Source organism: Planococcus citri, chromosome 4 (genome assembly GCF_950023065.1).
Source record: "Planococcus citri chromosome 4, ihPlaCitr1.1, whole genome shotgun sequence".
In the NCBI taxonomy this organism is placed as follows: Eukaryota; Metazoa; Arthropoda; class Insecta; order Hemiptera; family Pseudococcidae; genus Planococcus; species Planococcus citri.
Window position 1 is genome coordinate 59,073,951 of NC_088680.1, and position 18,362 is coordinate 59,092,312.

General features: G+C 32.8%; 1 protein-coding gene across 1 annotated transcript in view; it reads left to right on the top strand.

The window, feature by feature from the left end:
* Nucleotides 1-18,362, top strand: part of LOC135843349 (G1/S-specific cyclin-D2-like) — a 100,843-nt gene that overhangs the window by 22,369 nt on the left and 60,112 nt on the right. Inside the window, exon 2 of the mRNA XM_065361198.1 lies at nucleotides 12,640-12,855. Coding sequence (XP_065217270.1) covers nucleotides 12,640-12,855 — 216 coding nt within the window. The remainder of the gene's footprint in view (nucleotides 1-12,639; nucleotides 12,856-18,362) is intronic.

Genomic DNA, 18,362 nt, shown 5'->3' on the forward strand with positions numbered 1-18,362 from the left:
CAAAAAAAAAAAAAAGGGCTCATTCAGCGAGTAAAATGTACCTATCTGATAATGGTGCATAAAGATGATATAAACCTACATTGTCAGTTATTTTTAAGTATTTGTTGGATGGTTAACGTGGTAATAATTTTAATAAATTATCAATAAAACCTAGACCGAGTATCGAATCGAAGCTTTCGAAGCCTTCAGCAACGTTATAAACACTTTTTCATATCCTTTATGATAATTTTATACAAACCTTCGCAAGAATTTACAACCTCAGTTTAAAATAACACGACAGTAATGTTGCAAAATTGCTATTTTTTCCATCTACAAATTATACCTGGTCTAATTACTACATACAATCGGATTAATCTCAGTAATCTAGGGTAATATGAAACAGACTAGGAAAAAAAATTTTCTACCTGAGATTCTATTCGATAATATTTCAATCGGTCAGCGTAAAAGAAAAATGGAAATAATTATGTAATTTTGTTCACACGTTTAATCGTATTATATTTGTATGTACAAGAGACAGGATCATGTTACTCGTACATTCTGTCAGGTAGTTTTGCACATTTTGTCAGCGCTCTTCTGTAAACAGGAAATTAAAAAAATTCTTCTTTTTTTTTGGCCGATTTCGCGAAACAACCGTGCAAATATTTCAAATCGATTCGCACATTTTTTTAATACTTTATCTAAGTACACACATATAGAAAACTATGGTAGGTACTCGTATTATAAATATATATAAGCCATCATTAACGAGTATTTTATTTGCATAAATTTCAGCAAACAGCGTGTATTCCGTTAAGTGTAATTAGAAGATCGATCGTTAAAAAGACATTTTTTCTTCTTTTTTTTTTCGCATAAAACTCATAGATACGATATATCTAATTAAATTAACCCGACTCTGGCGAATCACGTCTACAATGTGTACACCATTAATGAGATTTTCAGCCAGTTCAGTTCGACCATGAATCGGTTTTCTCTTTGAAGGGCATTTTCAAGATCAACTAGCCTTAAAAAATCTGTGAATATCATACCTGAATTCTCTCACATCTTACCTACCGCCGATACTTTTATACCTACCTGTATAAAAACGTTGCTTGTGCAGTGAATATTTATGTCTTATAAATCCTTAGGTGTACCTATTCCTATACCCATCCACCTACGTACTTCTTAACACCTGCAATTTTTACTCCATCGTTCGGCATCACTTTGTTTAAAAAAATCGACCATCTTTCATATTTAGACAATTTATAAGCATTATAACCTCGATGATGCTTGTGCTGTACATATACCTATACAGTTTTTACGAGTTTGTGGCGTTTTCTCGACGCTGTGATTTTTCCATCATCCTCCTCATCCTCCTTCTCCTCCCCTCACGATCGTCTATTATGGGTGTTTATGTACTTATTACAATGTACAAAGTACCTAGATCTCGTACATAAGAAGAAGTCTCCTTTGTTTCACCAGCATCGCATTTCCATCATCAAAGTTTCGCGTCCAGCACGCTGCTGGCAATATTCCAGCATCTGAGGTACCTACCTATGGTAATTATTTGTTTTTCTTTAATTTGAAAATTATACCGCGAGAATGAGATGTCATTCGCCTTTGACAGTAATTTTTTCGATATTCGATACGTCAAAAATTCTTCTCTCTTGTTTGGACAATGTCTCTTTGTATAGGAGATTGTTCGCCGACGACGTTTATGAATTTTTTTTTACTCCACTCAATCGCATCTATATTTCAATGTAGATACCCGAACCATGAGAATTCCAATAAAACTTGACAAGTGATTACATAACTCGATGGTAAACAGTGTCAAAGGTATCTTTGTGGGTAAATTTATTGCCGGAGATTCGATTAGAAAGGATTGGAATTTTTGGTGTTTGAATATCTAACTGCATCACGAATGACATTATCGGGTTTTTTGATACTGATTTCGAAAAATAAACATTGGTTTTTTGTTGGCATTGTTGCATATAGTTCCAATTACGACTATACGAATGTTTGTATTTTACTTAAGGAATTTTTTGAAGAAGAGGACGAAAGGTAAGAGGGGAGTCGATTTATCACGACTTTGAATGGATTTAGAGACTGTATATGAATGAAACTATCAAAATTAATTTTATTCATCAAATTATTTTCAATCAATTTCACTTCCAATTCCAATGCAAAACAAATCTGTGGAATTTTCAAAATATCTTACGAAATTCCAAATAGTCTGTCTACAAACTTTGGAAACTGGAAAAAAATCACGCCAGTTTCATTATAACTGTTCTATGCTACAGGTTCAAGGTTCACTATTGCTGCAGGTGATAGTATAAGACCACGAAATTTATCGAGCAATTTTAGTAGGTATTCGTTTATTTATTTACTGCAAAAAATTCACCGAATTGTAAAAAAATTGTGTCAATTTTATGCTGGTAGACACCACGATGAATCAGAAATGAAAAACTATAATTATTTCATATTATAATTCTCAACGAAATTTATACCTGAATTAAAATGCAGGACTTTCGCTGGACTCCTGCAAAATTTTTGCTGCACAATGTTTCTTAGATTTTTATCTCCCCCCTCCCTTCCATCCCTTTGAAAATTTACTCTCCAGGTTTAGAAATGGGTTATTGGTTTCTACCTCCCCCCTCCCCCTGAATCGCAATTTTATCAACACTTTCATAAAGTCTTGACAAAAGCCAAAATTCAAAATAAATTATATTAAATACACTAATTGAAGGCAGAAAATGAACTAGAATGAATATTTTCAAACTATCGAAAAAATGTGACAAGAAAAAAAAAACAGACATGAAACTGATATGAATGTGTAAGGCAAGTTGATAATTTTTCTATGCATAACCTACCCCCTTCCCCTTCCTCTTCATACCAGAGCAGGATAGCATATTCTAACGAGTAGTTGTGGACATAAAAGTAGGCATTCTCCAGTCCAAATAGACAGCAAATTGAAAATAAAAAATTTCAGGTTTACACTTCCCAACATTTTCATTTTCTTTTTTCTTTAAATTTCGACGATGAGATGTTTGAGAGGCTCTAGAAAAATCCTCAAGATATGCTTTGACTTGAAATGGGATGAGGGGGGGGGGGGTGTAAAAAGGAAACAATTTTGATGAAAAATTCTATTCACAAGAGAGGAATCCCAACTGTCTGGAAAATTTTTGAACCAGACAAATCTGAATCGTAAGAACACGCGTATAAAAATACACCATCAGCCAAAATTTCGGGCACTCGAGTGCATTTTTGGATTTTTGGTGAATTTTTAAAAATCAAATTTGGATCAAAAATGGGTTTAAAAAAATCAAAATTTTATCAAATTGACCATTGATCCAGTTAGCTGAAATTTGTGTTAACATTTACCCTGTTCTCACCCTCCTTCGAATCGATTGAAAATGATTTTGAAGCGTTTTGAGCAGTTCTGGAGGCTCCAGTGCTCTAGCCATACGTAGGAAAGTCCAGATTTCAAAAAAGTGCAATAAAAACAAATCGATTTTGGAAAAATTGTGCTTGATTGGTCAAGTAGGTCACTAAAAAGCACCAATCAGGTTTATACGAGTAAAAGTCAACTTGGACAGTACCTACTTGAGTTGTTGTTGTTTTTTTTTTTTTGAAAACCTGGAGTTTTCCAAATACGTGGTATCTAACGGATTTTTTTTTGTTGAAAAAATCACTACTTTCTCACTATTTTTTTGAACAAAATTTTCAGAAAACTCTCCACTAAACACCCCCCCCCCTCATCTTCAACACACACAAAAATAACGAAATAAAATTTGTAGGTATGCAAAGTATTTTTCAATTTATCAAAAATAAACTTTTTTTCAATAATTTGAAGGTTTTTGTTGCGCTTTTGATTTTTTTTTTCACTTTTTCACTACCTTTTTGACTAAATTCACTACTTTTTTCACCACTTTAACCACCTGTTAGATACCCTGAAATATGACTGAAGGCCCCACAGGCCCACAATGACTTGAAATCCTCTCCAGAAGTGCTCAGAAGGGTTCGAAAGAATTTCCAATCGAATCGGGAGGAAGGTCAAAAATGAGGTACCAAGTATACAAAATTACAGCTTTCAAGGTCAATTTGGTAAAATTTTAATTTTTTGTCATTTTTCTTGTCAAAATTCGATTTTTAATAAAAATTTGTCAAAAATTTAAAAAATGCATTTCAACTCCTAAAGTTTTTACTGATGATGTAAGTTTTGAAAATTTTTTCCAGAGGAAAGTGAAAATTGATTTGAAAAAATTTCAATTTGTCTTGAATCAGTTTTTGAAAATTGTGCATAATTTTTTTTAATATTTTGAGAAATTTTTGTAGCATTTTCAGAAATTTTCAAACTGTTGCACTTTTTTTTACTTTTTGAAAAATTTAGAGTGTCTACAGAAATTTGTTGACCGAAAACCACTACTTTTTCACTACATTTCAAAAAAAGTCAATACGTTCCAAAATATTTTTGAAGCCCCCCCTCCTCCCGTCCCTTTTTCCAAGATTGATTTTTTTTCAATTTTTTTTAATTTTTTATTTTAGCTTGGATTTCGTAATTTTTTACATTGGAGTACATATACATTTTCATCAATTCAATAATAATTATAAAACCATCGCTACATTTTTATTCAAGTTGTTATTAGTTCTCATACGTAGACTGCATATTAAAAATATGTACATGAAAGATGGAGGATTTTTTTTCATTTTCAGCAATAATTTTCATATTTTTCTACGAGTGGAAAATCGGATTTTACATCCCCCCCCCCCCATTTTTCACTACCTTTTAATCAAAACTGCTGAAAACCACTACTTTTTGACTATTTTCATACTTGAACATTTACTCAAATGATAATATATTAATTTCAAATTTCAAACAATGTTTAACATTTTCAAACTAAATTTTAATAAAAATTGTTTTGATACCTAATTCGTATTCTTGATTTCTTTCACTGTAAAAAATAAATGGGGGGGGGGGATTTTTAAGAATCTTTTGTGAAAGTTACAGGACTTTCCCAGATGTTTTTCGATTTTCAGCAGCACTTCATCTACTGAAAAAACTTCTGCAATTTCTCTATACCTGCTGCATTTTTCTGTTGCTTGGGTTGGCAACGACGTTGATGCAGCAAGTGACAAATTTTGTCATTTTTAAGGGGGGCAGTGTGAGAAAGGAGAAAGGGTCCACATTTAATTTTTGATAGCATTTTTTGAAGAATTCTGAGCCCAAAATTGAGTCAATTTCACAGATGGTTAAGATCGTTTTTTAGAAACCAATCAAATCTCGAGCAGAAAATTTTCAAAAATGATCAAAAAAGTGTTAATAGGAAATTTTGATTATCTATGCACCTTTTTCTCATGCCTTCACAATTGCTGAGGCTGTATTACAATTTGAAAATTTTTTCTCCCAATTTTTTCAACTTTCAAAGCATGATAAATATTACTCCTTTAATATTAAACATGGACAAAAATTGTACAGAACATGATTTATAGAATTCTCCCTTCCTCTACAACATCCAGTTCAAGATTTCAAAATTTTAACGAAATCTCAAACTCGAAGTACCACACTCCAAAGAATTCTACAATTTCGCAAACCTGCAGGTTTCCTCAAGAGACCTATACTACAATCAATACCATAAGTTAAACGCGAATGGAACAGCTTTGGCTAAGGAAGTATTCAAATTAGTTTCTTCTACGTAAATCCGTAACTAGTTTCAAACCTTCACAAAGTATTGGTAAAACGAATACAATAATAATTACGAATTCTGAATTCCCAAACACCATAATACCTATTACCTAGCTGCGGTTGTGTGGTCGCGGTGGTGGTCGGTAGTGCGCCGCATACAATTTCTAATAATCGACTTAGAGCCTTTTTAAGTACCGTTAAACGACCTATTTTTCGACACGTGGCGTTGCTGACTTGAGTGAATGTTGGGTGAAATATGTAAAGTAAGGTGAAGTCTCCTCCCCCTTCCCTCCACCCGTGTCCGAGTATTTGTATGTGTATTGATAAGATAATGAAAGTTCTCACACATATTATGTACTACGCTAATACGCGAGAAAGACGTCGAATGTAAATATCCAAGGTTTCGCTTTCGATCATCATACTCTCGTCGTATAGCCTATAGGGTAAAATTCGCGCTCGAGTTTTAATTAGCTTAAGGCGACAGGTACCCGTAATAATGCTCGATGTATTAATTTAATAACACCTTGGTTTACCTAGCGCTACACATAAGCATACCTAACGCCTAATATGATGCTATAGCTTCCTCATAGTTGTTGTTGCTGGTAATAGTAAGTTGTGCGCCCAAAATAACGACACAGTCTGGTCTGACGATAAACCTGTTTTTATCTATTCGACGAGGAAGAATACCCCTCTCTCCTGTCGACTCGGCAGTTCATTCGCTCTTCTCTTCTTCGTCAGACTATACACACATAACGGGTACTGTTATCGTTTACGTTTACTTACACAACGTTTAGGCTAACACCTAACACCTCACACACCGGCATAATCAGGGTGCACGAATTATCGCGTACTTTTTTTTTCTGTTTCATTTTCATTTGTTTACATCGCGGAATGAGGCGTACATATTGCGTAAATATGAATGTTTTTTTACGGGCGAGATAACGCTACGTAACGATAAATGACGATCTTGAAAGGTTCAATAGGTTCGTAGTTGGTTTTGTTGTGTGTTTAAAGCGAAGCCTACCGATAGGTAGGCGGGAAATTTGAGCAAGGTGTTGAAATGTACACGTTCTAGTTATGTATAGGCTTATATGAAGTGATTATGAATTGTTTTTTACGCATATGTTGAATGATAATGTTTATCAAAATTGTGGGAATCGAAATATGTATTTGAACTTTGTTAATAGAGGGCACAACTTTCCAGTTTTTGTTCGCTATCTTTGGACGTTGGATTATTTTTACTATTTTTTTTTTTTTTTTTTTTTTTTATTAAAGAAAGGTACACTTTATTTAATTAAGAACTTACTGTAGAGGCAATTTGATTCCTACAAATTAGCTTAATAATAGTTTGTTAGCAGAGGACATTGATGAGTTGAGGAAATTATCTATAAGCTAGGAAAAATCTGATTTGTAGCTATTTTTATAATAAATATGAATCCAATCTATGCAAGAGATCATTGGTGGAGGGAGGAGGGATTAGAATCGCAAAGAACTGTGATGAGATTATTCAAAAAAAAAAATCTTGCAACCTATCAAAATGGGGTAAAATTTTGCGAAAAATTCATATCATTTTGACAAAAATGTTTTTTGAGCCATAATTTTGAAGAATTTTCGAAAAAAGGGGTTAACATTTTGCAAAAAATACGAATTTTGACAAAAAAATTTAAATTTGAGAAGAAATTCAATGTATTTTTACTGGAAGGTATTTTGAGGTCAAAACTGGGTCATGATTTTTGGGAATTTTTGAAAAAAAGGGGTTAAGATTTCGCAAGAAATTCGAATATTTTGACTAGACGAGTTTTTGAGGTCAAAATTGGGTCATGATTTTTGGGACTTGAGTATCCTATCTAAAAAAAAGTGAGTTTAAATTTCGCTTCAAGAAATTCAAATTTTGACAAAATACTTATTACTGAAGTTGAAATTTATAACTTTTGGAATTTTTGACTGTGTCATTCGAAAAATGTGTTAAAATTTGGCAAGAAATTCAAATATTTTGACAAAAATGTTTTTTGAGGTCAAAATAGGGGTCATGATTTTTGGGACTCAAGTATTTAAAAAAAGTAAGTTTAAATTTCGCTGCAAGAAATTTGAGTTTTTTTGAATAAGGTATTGTTCGAAAAATGTGTTGAAATTTGACAAGAAATTCAAATATTTTTACTTAAAGGTTTTTTGAGGTCAAAATTGGGTCATGATTTTTGGGAATTATTGAAAAAAATAGGTTGAAATTTGGCAAGAAATTCAAATTTCGACTAAAATTATTGAGATTGAAATTCATAATTTTTGGATTTTTTGAATACGGCATTATTGGAAAAATGTGTTGAAATTTAACAAGAAATTCAAATATTTTGACTAGAAGGTTTTTTGAGGTCAAAACTGGGCCATGATTTTTGGGAATTTTTGAAAAAAGGGGGTTAAAATTTCGCAAGAAATTCGAATATTTTGACTGGACGAGTTTTTGAGGTCAAAATTGGGTCATGATTTTAGGGACTTGAGTACCTATCTAAAAAAAGTGAGTTTAAATTTCGCTTCAAGAAATTCAAATTTTGACAAAATACTTATTACTGAAGTTGAAATTCATAACTTTTGGAATTTTTGACGGTATCATTCGAAAAATGTGTTGAAATTTGGAAAGAAATTCAAATATTTTGACAAAAATGTTTTTCGAAGTCAAAATAGGGTCATGATTTTTGGGACTCAAGTATTTAAAAAAAGTGAGTTTAAATTTTGCTGCAAGAAATTCAAATTTTTTGACAAAAATTGCTGAAGTTGAAATTCATAACTGTTGGAATTTTTGAATAAGGTATCGTTCGAAAAATGTGTTGAAATTTGACAAGAAATTCAAATATTTTGACTAAAAGGTTTTTTGAGGTCAGAATTGGGTCATGATTTTTGGAAATTATTGAAAAAAATGGGTTGAAATTTGGCAAGAAATTCAAATTTTGACTAAAATTATTGAAATTGAAATTCATAATTTTTGGAATTTTTGAATAAGGCATTATTGGAAAAATGTGTTGAAATTTAACAAGAAATTCAAATATTTTGACTTGAAGGTTTTTTGAGGTCAAAATTGGGCCATGATGTTTGGGACTTTTTGAAAAAAAAAATGATTAAGGTCAAAATTTGATCGTGATTTTTGAGAACTTTTGAAAAAATGGGTTGAAATTTCGCAAGAAATTCGAATTGTGAAAAAAATTTTGGATTGAAATTCATAACTTTTGAGATTTTTGAAGAAGGTGTCATTCGAAAAATGTGTTAAAATTTGGCAAGATGTTCAAATATTTTGAAAAAATGTTTTTAAAAAAATTGAATTGAAATTTTGACAAAAATTATTGATGTTGAAATTCATAACTTTTGGAATTTTTGAATAAGACATTATTGGAAAAATGTGTTGAAATTTAACAAGAAATTCAACTATTTTGACTTAAAGGTTTTTTGAGGTCAAAATTGGGTCATGATGTTTGGGACTTTTTGAAAAAAAAAATGATTAAGGTCAAAATTTGATCGTGATTTTTGGGAACTTTTGAAAAAATGGGTTGAAATTTCGCAAGAAATTCAAATTGTGAAAAAAAAATTTGGGTTGAAATTCATAACTTTTGAGCTTTTTGAAGAAGACGTGTCATTCGAAAAATGTGTTAAAATTTGGCACGATGTTCAAATATTTTGACAAAAATGTTTTTAAAAAAATTGAATTGAAATTTTGACAAAAATTATTGAGGTTGAAATTCATAACTTTTGGGATTTTTGAAGAAGGTGTCATTCGAAAAATAAGAAGTAAAAATTTGGAAATAAATTCAAAATATTTTGACAAAAATGTTTTTTGAGGTCAATATTGGGTCGTGACTTTCAAGATTTTTGAGATGGAATAAAATTTTAAGTACAAAAAAATCAAAAATTTCTATCGAAACTATTTTTGGTAATTTTTGAAAATTTGCAGATTAAAATTTTGTTGATGCTTTGAAATTATCACAGCTGAGTGAAAAATTGACCTCATTTTAGGTTCAACATTATTTTTAAACCTGCTACCAAAACTAAGAAGAAAAAAAAAACAAAAAACCTGAGAATTAGAAATTGAAGTTGAAAACTCTGAAATTGAAACCAAAGTAATTTTTGATCTATTTGGTCCAATTGAAAACTGGAAGACCAACAATAAAAGATTAAATTCATAGTTACTGAAATGAAAACAAAAAACTAAAATTGAAACAAAAATAAAATGTGCAACAGGCATTGAGAATGTGCAGAGAATCACCAGGATGGTTCCTCAGATGAAGAGTTGTCGAGACTCGAGAGCCAATGTGGTCTGGGGGCAAATATAATTTGACCTCATTTCTAGGGACTAAACTACATAAATACACAGGTTTTTGTGAGGGGAGAAGGGGGTTTTACTGAAAACTTGTCGACTGATTTAGGGAGAAAATACCAATTTCTCTGATTGATATCATATCATATTACTTGAAAACATTTTTATTTTCGGTTTTGGATTTTTGGGGGCCCAAATGTGAATTTATTTCTTTTTAAAACAAGAAACAAATTGGCCCGAGCGAAGCAAGAGTGAAAGGTTTTGAAAATTTGATTTCGAAAGATTTAAAAACGATGTTTTTTTTTTAGGAAGTTGATTGTGAAAAAAAGGACTGCCCAGAGCAAAGTGAGGGTGAAAACTTTTCAAAATTTGTATTTTGAGAGAACTAAAAACGATGTTTTTTTATGCAAGGAGTTCATTTTTTGACTTTTAAAATTTGTAGAATTTGAAAGATTTTTTTTTAGGGTGTTAATTTTGAAAAAGATAAGAGAACAGGCCCAAGTGAGGGCAAAAACTCTTAAAAAAAGTTTATTTTTTCACTTCAAGACTTTAAACATTAAATAAACTTTTTTTTTAGAAATTTCAATTTTGAAAAAGGAAAGGAAACAAACCCGAGCAAAGCAAGGGCAAAATATTTCAAAAATTTGTGTTTTGAGAAGTAAAACAAGTTTTTTTTCACCACATGCCCTTCTTTTGCCGGATCCTCCAGAAAGCGCGGGCTCGAGACGAACTGCCCCTCCCCCCTCTTGACAGCCTCTCTCTGATGTACTGCGCTATTACAAAGTCTTCTGAACTATAATAACCTAACTGGAAAAAACCTCAACCGAGAGATCCAGGGTTAATTACTGTTCAACAGTCGCATGTTCTTATCATGAAGCGATACTTACCCAAGTTTTAATGTTGATCAAAAAATGCAGTACATAATTATTTCAATGAACCTGTAACTTGAACTGGTTGATCTCTTATCATAAATTCTCTCGATAAAATCATCCATCAGCGTGCACAACTTATCAATAATATCTGAATTCCACATTCTACACAAGAGCAGAAGACTATGTAAGAGTATTAGTGACTTCTCAGTAAGCTAGGAATGTTCCACAGTATAAATTAGCTCTACTAGCTACAGACTGGTTGAAAATTTTACGACGTCCTTGAACGTTTTATTTATTTAATTCATAAACTACGCCGTCCAAGTTATGAATGTATAAGAAAGTATGACATTGAGAGATGTTTGATATTCGATAAGTATCAAGTTCATTGCAACGCTCTTTATTTTTTTATTGTTTTGAGACTGGTATACTTTTTTCGAACGATTCGAATAAATACATCATCGTTATATAAAATTATCTACAGTGGCGGCTTTTTGGCTTTTGCTTTTTGGCATACAGAAATGGAAATTACAAGGGTGGTGATTTTCAAAGATTAGCTACACATAAGGTGTCTCTTACATATTATAGTGCTCCTTTTTTATATATAAATGTACGTACTATACAAAGTAGTAATGAATGAATTTTAATCGAAATCTTGCGATATACAATACGAGAAGAGATCTTTTTACCGTCGACACTTCTTTGTGCGATTGGTTTTCATCATTAATTTAAGGTGTCATTTGAAAAAATTCTAGAAACCTGTTCCCTGAAAAATATTTTTATAAGGTATAAAAACCGATTTGAGAATCGTTTTAATAAATAGTCTTTTAACAGGTTCTTCTCGAACCTTTTTTTTCCACCCTGCCACTCTCCTCGCTTTCTATTTCGCTCACTGGTCCCTGGTCCTCTCTCCGTACAAGATACTTCTTCGTACTGTATACGTATATAAAGAATTCGAAAGAGAAGCTTACCTTATGTGCGTCGTCGGCCATTCACTTTCAAAGTGATCCTTTCCAGCTGTTTATCTTTCCAGGAATTTTGACCAGATAAAGGAAACACGCAGGATTCATGGTTCATATATAACAGAAAAGGAAAAACGGGGCTTGGGTCTCACGCATATAACTATAAATAATAATCTATTGACCCAAGGCTGGCGCCTAACACCCTTCCTAATATAGTATATACCGCAGTCTTAATATGTTGGTTAGTCACATTCTTAAATTCTTTAACAGCTATGTTAATTTTTATATCTCATTGTATTAGCGTTTCCGAATAGCCGTTCTAAATTACTTATACTTCTAATTAAGTACGTGCTTTTATTGCTACTATATTTTCTCGATTCTCGAATAGGTATAACTCGCTATAGCTCTATGAGGTAATAATCGAAATAAAAATCTCGACAACGTGCACTACAAGTACCTACTACCTAGGTACGCGTTATTTAGCTCTATTTAATTATTAAAAAATTGCTCTTTTCATCGAGTATAGGTACAGGTAGGTTAGGTATAGGTAAACTGAATCATAATCAACTCACTACAAGCAACAGGTGGATTATTCGGGAGTGATTTTTTTATCCATCGAGAACATATCTACGATGTCCTTAAACTGTACTGCAACTTATATTATTTAGGGTTCTATTTCACGCATCAATAAGGAGTAATTTTTCCCTCCTTTTTTATTAACCATGGTACCTACCTATAATTTGATAATTGAGTTATAAAAATGGATTCTTTTTATGCTGCATGTACCTTATACCTTAATCCCCTGCGGCTAACATGATCATAATTGTACTCATTGGAAATTTTTATTTTCAGGTATGCGAAGAAGAAGCATGCCTAGGACCAGTTTTCCCACTAGCCGTCAACTTTTTAGACAGATTTCTATGCAAATGTGATGTGCCAAAAAATTTTTTACAATTAGTAGCTGCAGATTGTTTGCTGATTGCCAGTAAAATACGACAAAGTTCGCCAATATCAATAAATACGCTTTGTTATTATACAGATAATTCGGTTACCCCTTGCCAATTAAGGGTGAGTTATTTTTCTTTTTCAATTTTTATTACTTAATTAGTAAATATAGGCTAGAATTATTTTTGTAAGTTAGTTTATAAAATGAGAATTGGGGCTGAAAAAAGTAAAGAAATATTTTCATCGATGAAAGAGAAACTTTGAGGAAAAACACAAAAGGGTTTGTTCGGGTCCCACTTGAAAGATTCAAAAAAAAAACACACGCACGTATTTAGGGTGAGAACTGTGAGAAAGCCCACTTTTCACCAAATGAAACCTTTTACGAACGAATTGATTCACTTTTTTTGAAACGATTGGTAATTAAATAAATTGATTGATTTAGAGGTGAATCATTCGTGAACCAATTGATCAATAGTTACTGAATCATTCGCGAACGACTTGAATTTTTAGTGAATCGTTCGCGAACCAATCGATTCACTTTCTCAATTTTTGATGAATCATCCGCGAACGAATTGATTCGTATAAGTGACTCGTTCACGAACGAATCGATTCGGATAAGTGACTCGTTCACGAACGAATCGATTCGGATAAGTGACTCGTTCACGAACGAATCGATTCGTATAAGTGACTCGTTCGCGAACGAATCGATTCATTTACTCAATTTATGGTGAATGATTCACGAACAAATTGAATAATTCTTGGTGAATCATTCGCAAACGAATTGATTCGTATAAGTGACTCGTTCGCGAACGAGTCGATTCATTTACTCAATTTATGGTGAGGCATTCACAAACAAATTGAATAATTTTTGGTGAATCATTCGCGAACGAATTGAATAATTTTTGGTGAATCATTCGCGAACGAATCGATTCATTTACTCAATTTTTGGTGAATCATTCTCGAACGAATTGATTCGTATAAGTGACTCGTTCGCGAACGAATCGATTCATTTACTCAATTTATAGTTAATCATTCACGAACGAATTAAATAATTCTTGGTGAATCATTCGCAAACGAATTGATTCGTATAAGTGACTCGTTCGCGAACGAATCGATTCATTTACTCAGTTTATGGTGAGGCATTCACGAACAAATTGAATACTTCTTGATGAATCATTCGCGAACGAATTGAATAATTTTTGGTGGATCATTCGCGAACGAATCGATTCATCTACTCAATTGTTGGTGAATCATTCTCGAACAAATTGATTCGTATAAGCGACTTGCTCGCGAACGAATCGATTCATTTACTCAACTTTTGGTGAATCATTCACGAACAAATTGAATCATTTTTTGTGAATCATTCGCGAACGAATTGAATCATTTTTTGTGAATCATTCGCGAACGAATTGATACCTATTCAAAGAAATCCAGTTTTGCAATTTTTGTTCAAAACTTTCAAAAACAAAGCTTCTGATTGATTGTTAACGATTTCCAGCCCTCTAACATTTTAAATATTTCAAATTTTTTTTGCAAAAATGAAACTGAATTGCCAATTAAAGAATTTCAAAATTTGATTGTTTTAAGCTTGTAGGTGCTCAATTTCATCAAAATTGTCACTTTTATAGCATTTTTTCATGAAATGAAAAATTCAAAGAAACTTCAAAATGTTCAGAACAGTTTCAAAAATGCCATCAAACGATTTTGGGAACAATTTCAGGTTTTCTCTGCAGTTTTATCAAATTTCAACTTTTTTCAAAGGCTTTTAAAAAATATCCAAAATTTGAAAAATCAAATTCAACTGCTAAAATTTTGCATTGTGGTGTATTTTTATATTCATTTTAAAATTTTCAAAATCTCAATCCGAAATTTGCTGCCATTTGGGATCCATTTCTTATCAAAATTTCTCAGAACTCATCTTCGAATAATTTTTCTGTAAAGCTACTAATATAAAAAACTACCCCTTCCCCTAAAAAAATAGGTTTCCTTAGTTTCAACTTCCTCCTCCCTTTTTAACACCCATTCAAACGAAAAGAAATTTCAAATATACCCATATCCATCGACAACGTTCATGACTATTTGACCTTTTGGGCGGAATGTGTGTCATTTGAAATCTTATCTGAGCATATATGTACGAGTATAAGCCATACTCGGACGATTATATTTACAATTTGACTTGGAAATTCACTCTTTTCTTCATTGTCGTATACTCTCTGAAATCTTCTATGAACCATACATAGGTACAAGTCGGTGAATAGAACGATTTTTAAAAAGATGGGTACGAGTATATGCAGTATTTCGTATACAGAAACAACGAATGATTGCTTATCTCTCGGTGACATTCAAATATTTGATGCATGTTTATATTTACCGAAGAGAATGTATTGTCGATAGATACTCGTATTATAATACATATCGTGTGAAATCACGAGTGAATATCAAAGAAAAAAATACAGGTATGAAGAAATAGAAAATATAAAAAAAATCTGTGCCTATTAATTTTACACTGGGTCGTTCTTCGCTTGGTTAGAAACGCCTTCAGTTTGATGGGGTTGATTTGCCATTTCAAGATTCTCTTTTCAAATTGAAAAATCAGAATCGTCTAAAGAAACATTTAATGAAATAGCCTCCTGATTTACATTTGTAATTCCCCTCTCCAACTCTCTTCATCAGGTCATTGGATCAGTTTTAAACGAATGAGAGTATGAGATGAAATTTTTCAAGGTCAAAAAAATCAAACCTTCTTGATTTCTTTTCTTACTCCAGAGAACGCTGATTTCTGTAAAATATACAATTTTTGGTTCCCTTTGATTGACTGACAAGGGAAGTATCCCAACCAGTACAAAAATTTTTGAACTTGACAAAATGGGATCGAAAGAAGACCCCAAAATATTCAACCAGTCAAAATTTCAAAAGCTGAAATTCATTTTTCGATTTTTGGCAAATTTTAAAATATTTAAAGGGACAAAATTAGAAAAAAATCAAAATGTCAGCAAATTGACCTAGAAAGCTGAAATTTGGTCTGTAGTCTATTTTCGACCTCCCGAGTCTATTGGTGACGTTTTCGAATAACCGTTCTGGAGCCTCCAGCGAATTTTCAGTTTCTCCAGTTCTCGAAAAAAATGCTCTAAATAGGGTGAAAATGAAATTCAGCACTTATCAACTGGAATGTATCATATCGGCGACCCTTTCAATCGATTTTGGCACGTACATATTATTAAAATCTTTTTGTGCCAGTTCAAATCTAAAATTTTCTCTAGAGATTATTTCTGAAAAAAGGCAAGGTCGACTTTCGCGAACAAAAAAGTTGAAATTTGATTTGTAGCCTATTTTCGACCTGCTGAGTCGATTGGTGACGGTTTCAAACCGTTCTGAAGCCTCCAGCAGATTTTTAGATAAAAAAATCCAAATCCTCTGGAGCCTCCAGAATGATTTGAAACCGTCATGAACCAACTCGGTATGTCGAAAATTAGCTAAAAACCAAATTTCAGCTTTCTAGGTCAATTTGCTGACATTTTGATTTTTTTCTAATTTTGCTCCAAATTTTAATTTTCAAAAATTCGTCAAAAATTGAAAAATGGATTCCACGTGAATGGGGTTTTCAAGTTTTTCGGTTCTTTTTACTTTTTTTGAGGGTTGAGGAATGATTTTTGGAAATTTTGAGTTTCGCGGATCTTTAGCCTCTTGAAGGGTTTAAGCAGCTAATTCATTTTTATTTTAAACAAATGAAAAATTCTTCATCAATTTTTCGAAATTAGTTTTTAAAAAGTTTAAGAACGACTACTTAATTCCAGAACATCTGCTTCCAAAATTCTAGATGGATTTCAATTGTGATTTACCCCCCCCCCCCCTCCCCCAACACTCTCCTAATCCACTAAAATTCGGATTTGAGATCTGCACTTTCCAGCAAGTTCATTTGAGCTAATTCGGTTACAACTTCTACATACTCAAAATTCGTAAAAAATTCACTCATTCCAGAGCATCTGCTTGCAAAATTCGAGATGGACTTCAACAATGATCTATCACCCCCCCCCCACTCCCGCTCTTATCCTCATCCGCCAAAATTCTATTTGAAAATCCAATACAACGAATTGGACACAAATTAAGGCTCCGAAAACTCACAAAAAAAACAATCAACACCTCCACCTGACTATCCATCTATCTAATCAGAAACCAAATTTTTCAACCAAAATCACCATCATCGCAAAAATCTTACAAAAAACCAAGCATAATTCCCCCTTCTATAATAAACTTTTCTTACATAATAATTTCTCCGGCAATATTAGCAGCACGCCACCCCGCCCGCCCCCTTGCATCCCACCGCCCCGAATCTCACATATAGACGATCATTTAAGATGAAATATGAAGAGAACCCTACATTCCGTATAATATTCCCACTTGTTTGAAAATGTTCGGCACTTCATTGGTAATCTTTGGTTTTCCGCTTATTACCCTTGGCTAAGTAAATAAATCGTGCAAGAATTTTAATAGATATTCTGCCACATCCCGCGTCGTCGAAGTAACTTCCCTTCGGAGCTCATCGCGGACTGCCATTAACAAGGATACGATACACTCTCTTATATATAAAAACGGCATCATCGAGAGCGAGAGAAGGAAAAAAAATGACCCCTACTGTAAAATTGAATATACGAGCATCGAGAGAATCCTCAATCCTGCGCTGCGCTGCAACCCTTGTTGACTTTTTGAAATCCTAATCAATAAGAAAGATACCTTAATCGAACACGCATCTGACGTGCAATTTGATGAAATACGCGCACGAAATTCGATATCTTTAATAATACGAATTATTTCTCGGTGTTAGGAAGAATTACCTACCTACCTACCTACCTGCGGTTTCGAGGTGAAAATTTTCTGATTCTGGTGAAGAATTCTGCAGGCAGATTGATGTGTTTTCGGCTTTTTATAACTTAAGAGAAAAAAAAAGCTATCTGGGTGTATTTTTTTTTTTTGCTACATTTATACGAGATATTATTCTACATAAATATACGTAAGAAGACATTGGTAGGTATAGGTACCAATAACTAAATGGAGAAGTAACATAATAAACTGGTCTGCAAAATACACGTTATTGCCGAAATACCGAACGACCGTTTATATACGAATCGTCGAGTTTCTTTGTTTTTCGAAAATTTTTATATATTTGTTCTTTTCAAATACTAAATTCCTAGCTTCATATACTGGTAATTCTATTTTTCGTCGAACTGGTTTTGCAAGGCAACTAAAAGGTTTTAACGTTAGGTACCTAGGTTTATTTCTCGCTGATATACTGCTTAGATACATAGGATAGGTAAGCGCAAAGCAGCGAGCACATATGCGAAAAACCAAACAAAGCGACTAATTTGTAAATCTTGCTCCGAATATTTCTCGGAATGGAAACACTCGGGCGGTGGTTTTAATTAAATGCAAATATATCCGGTACACCGATCAATCAAATCGATGTCTGAAGCTATATAGCGCCAAATCGACCACACATACCTAACAGAAATTTTTCAAGGCTGCATTAAAATGTGAAAAATCAATCCCAGTAGAAGGTAGAATACAGAGAGAGTGTGTCTGTATACAAGAAGAAATAAAATAACACAACAACCACGAACATAATGTACAGATAG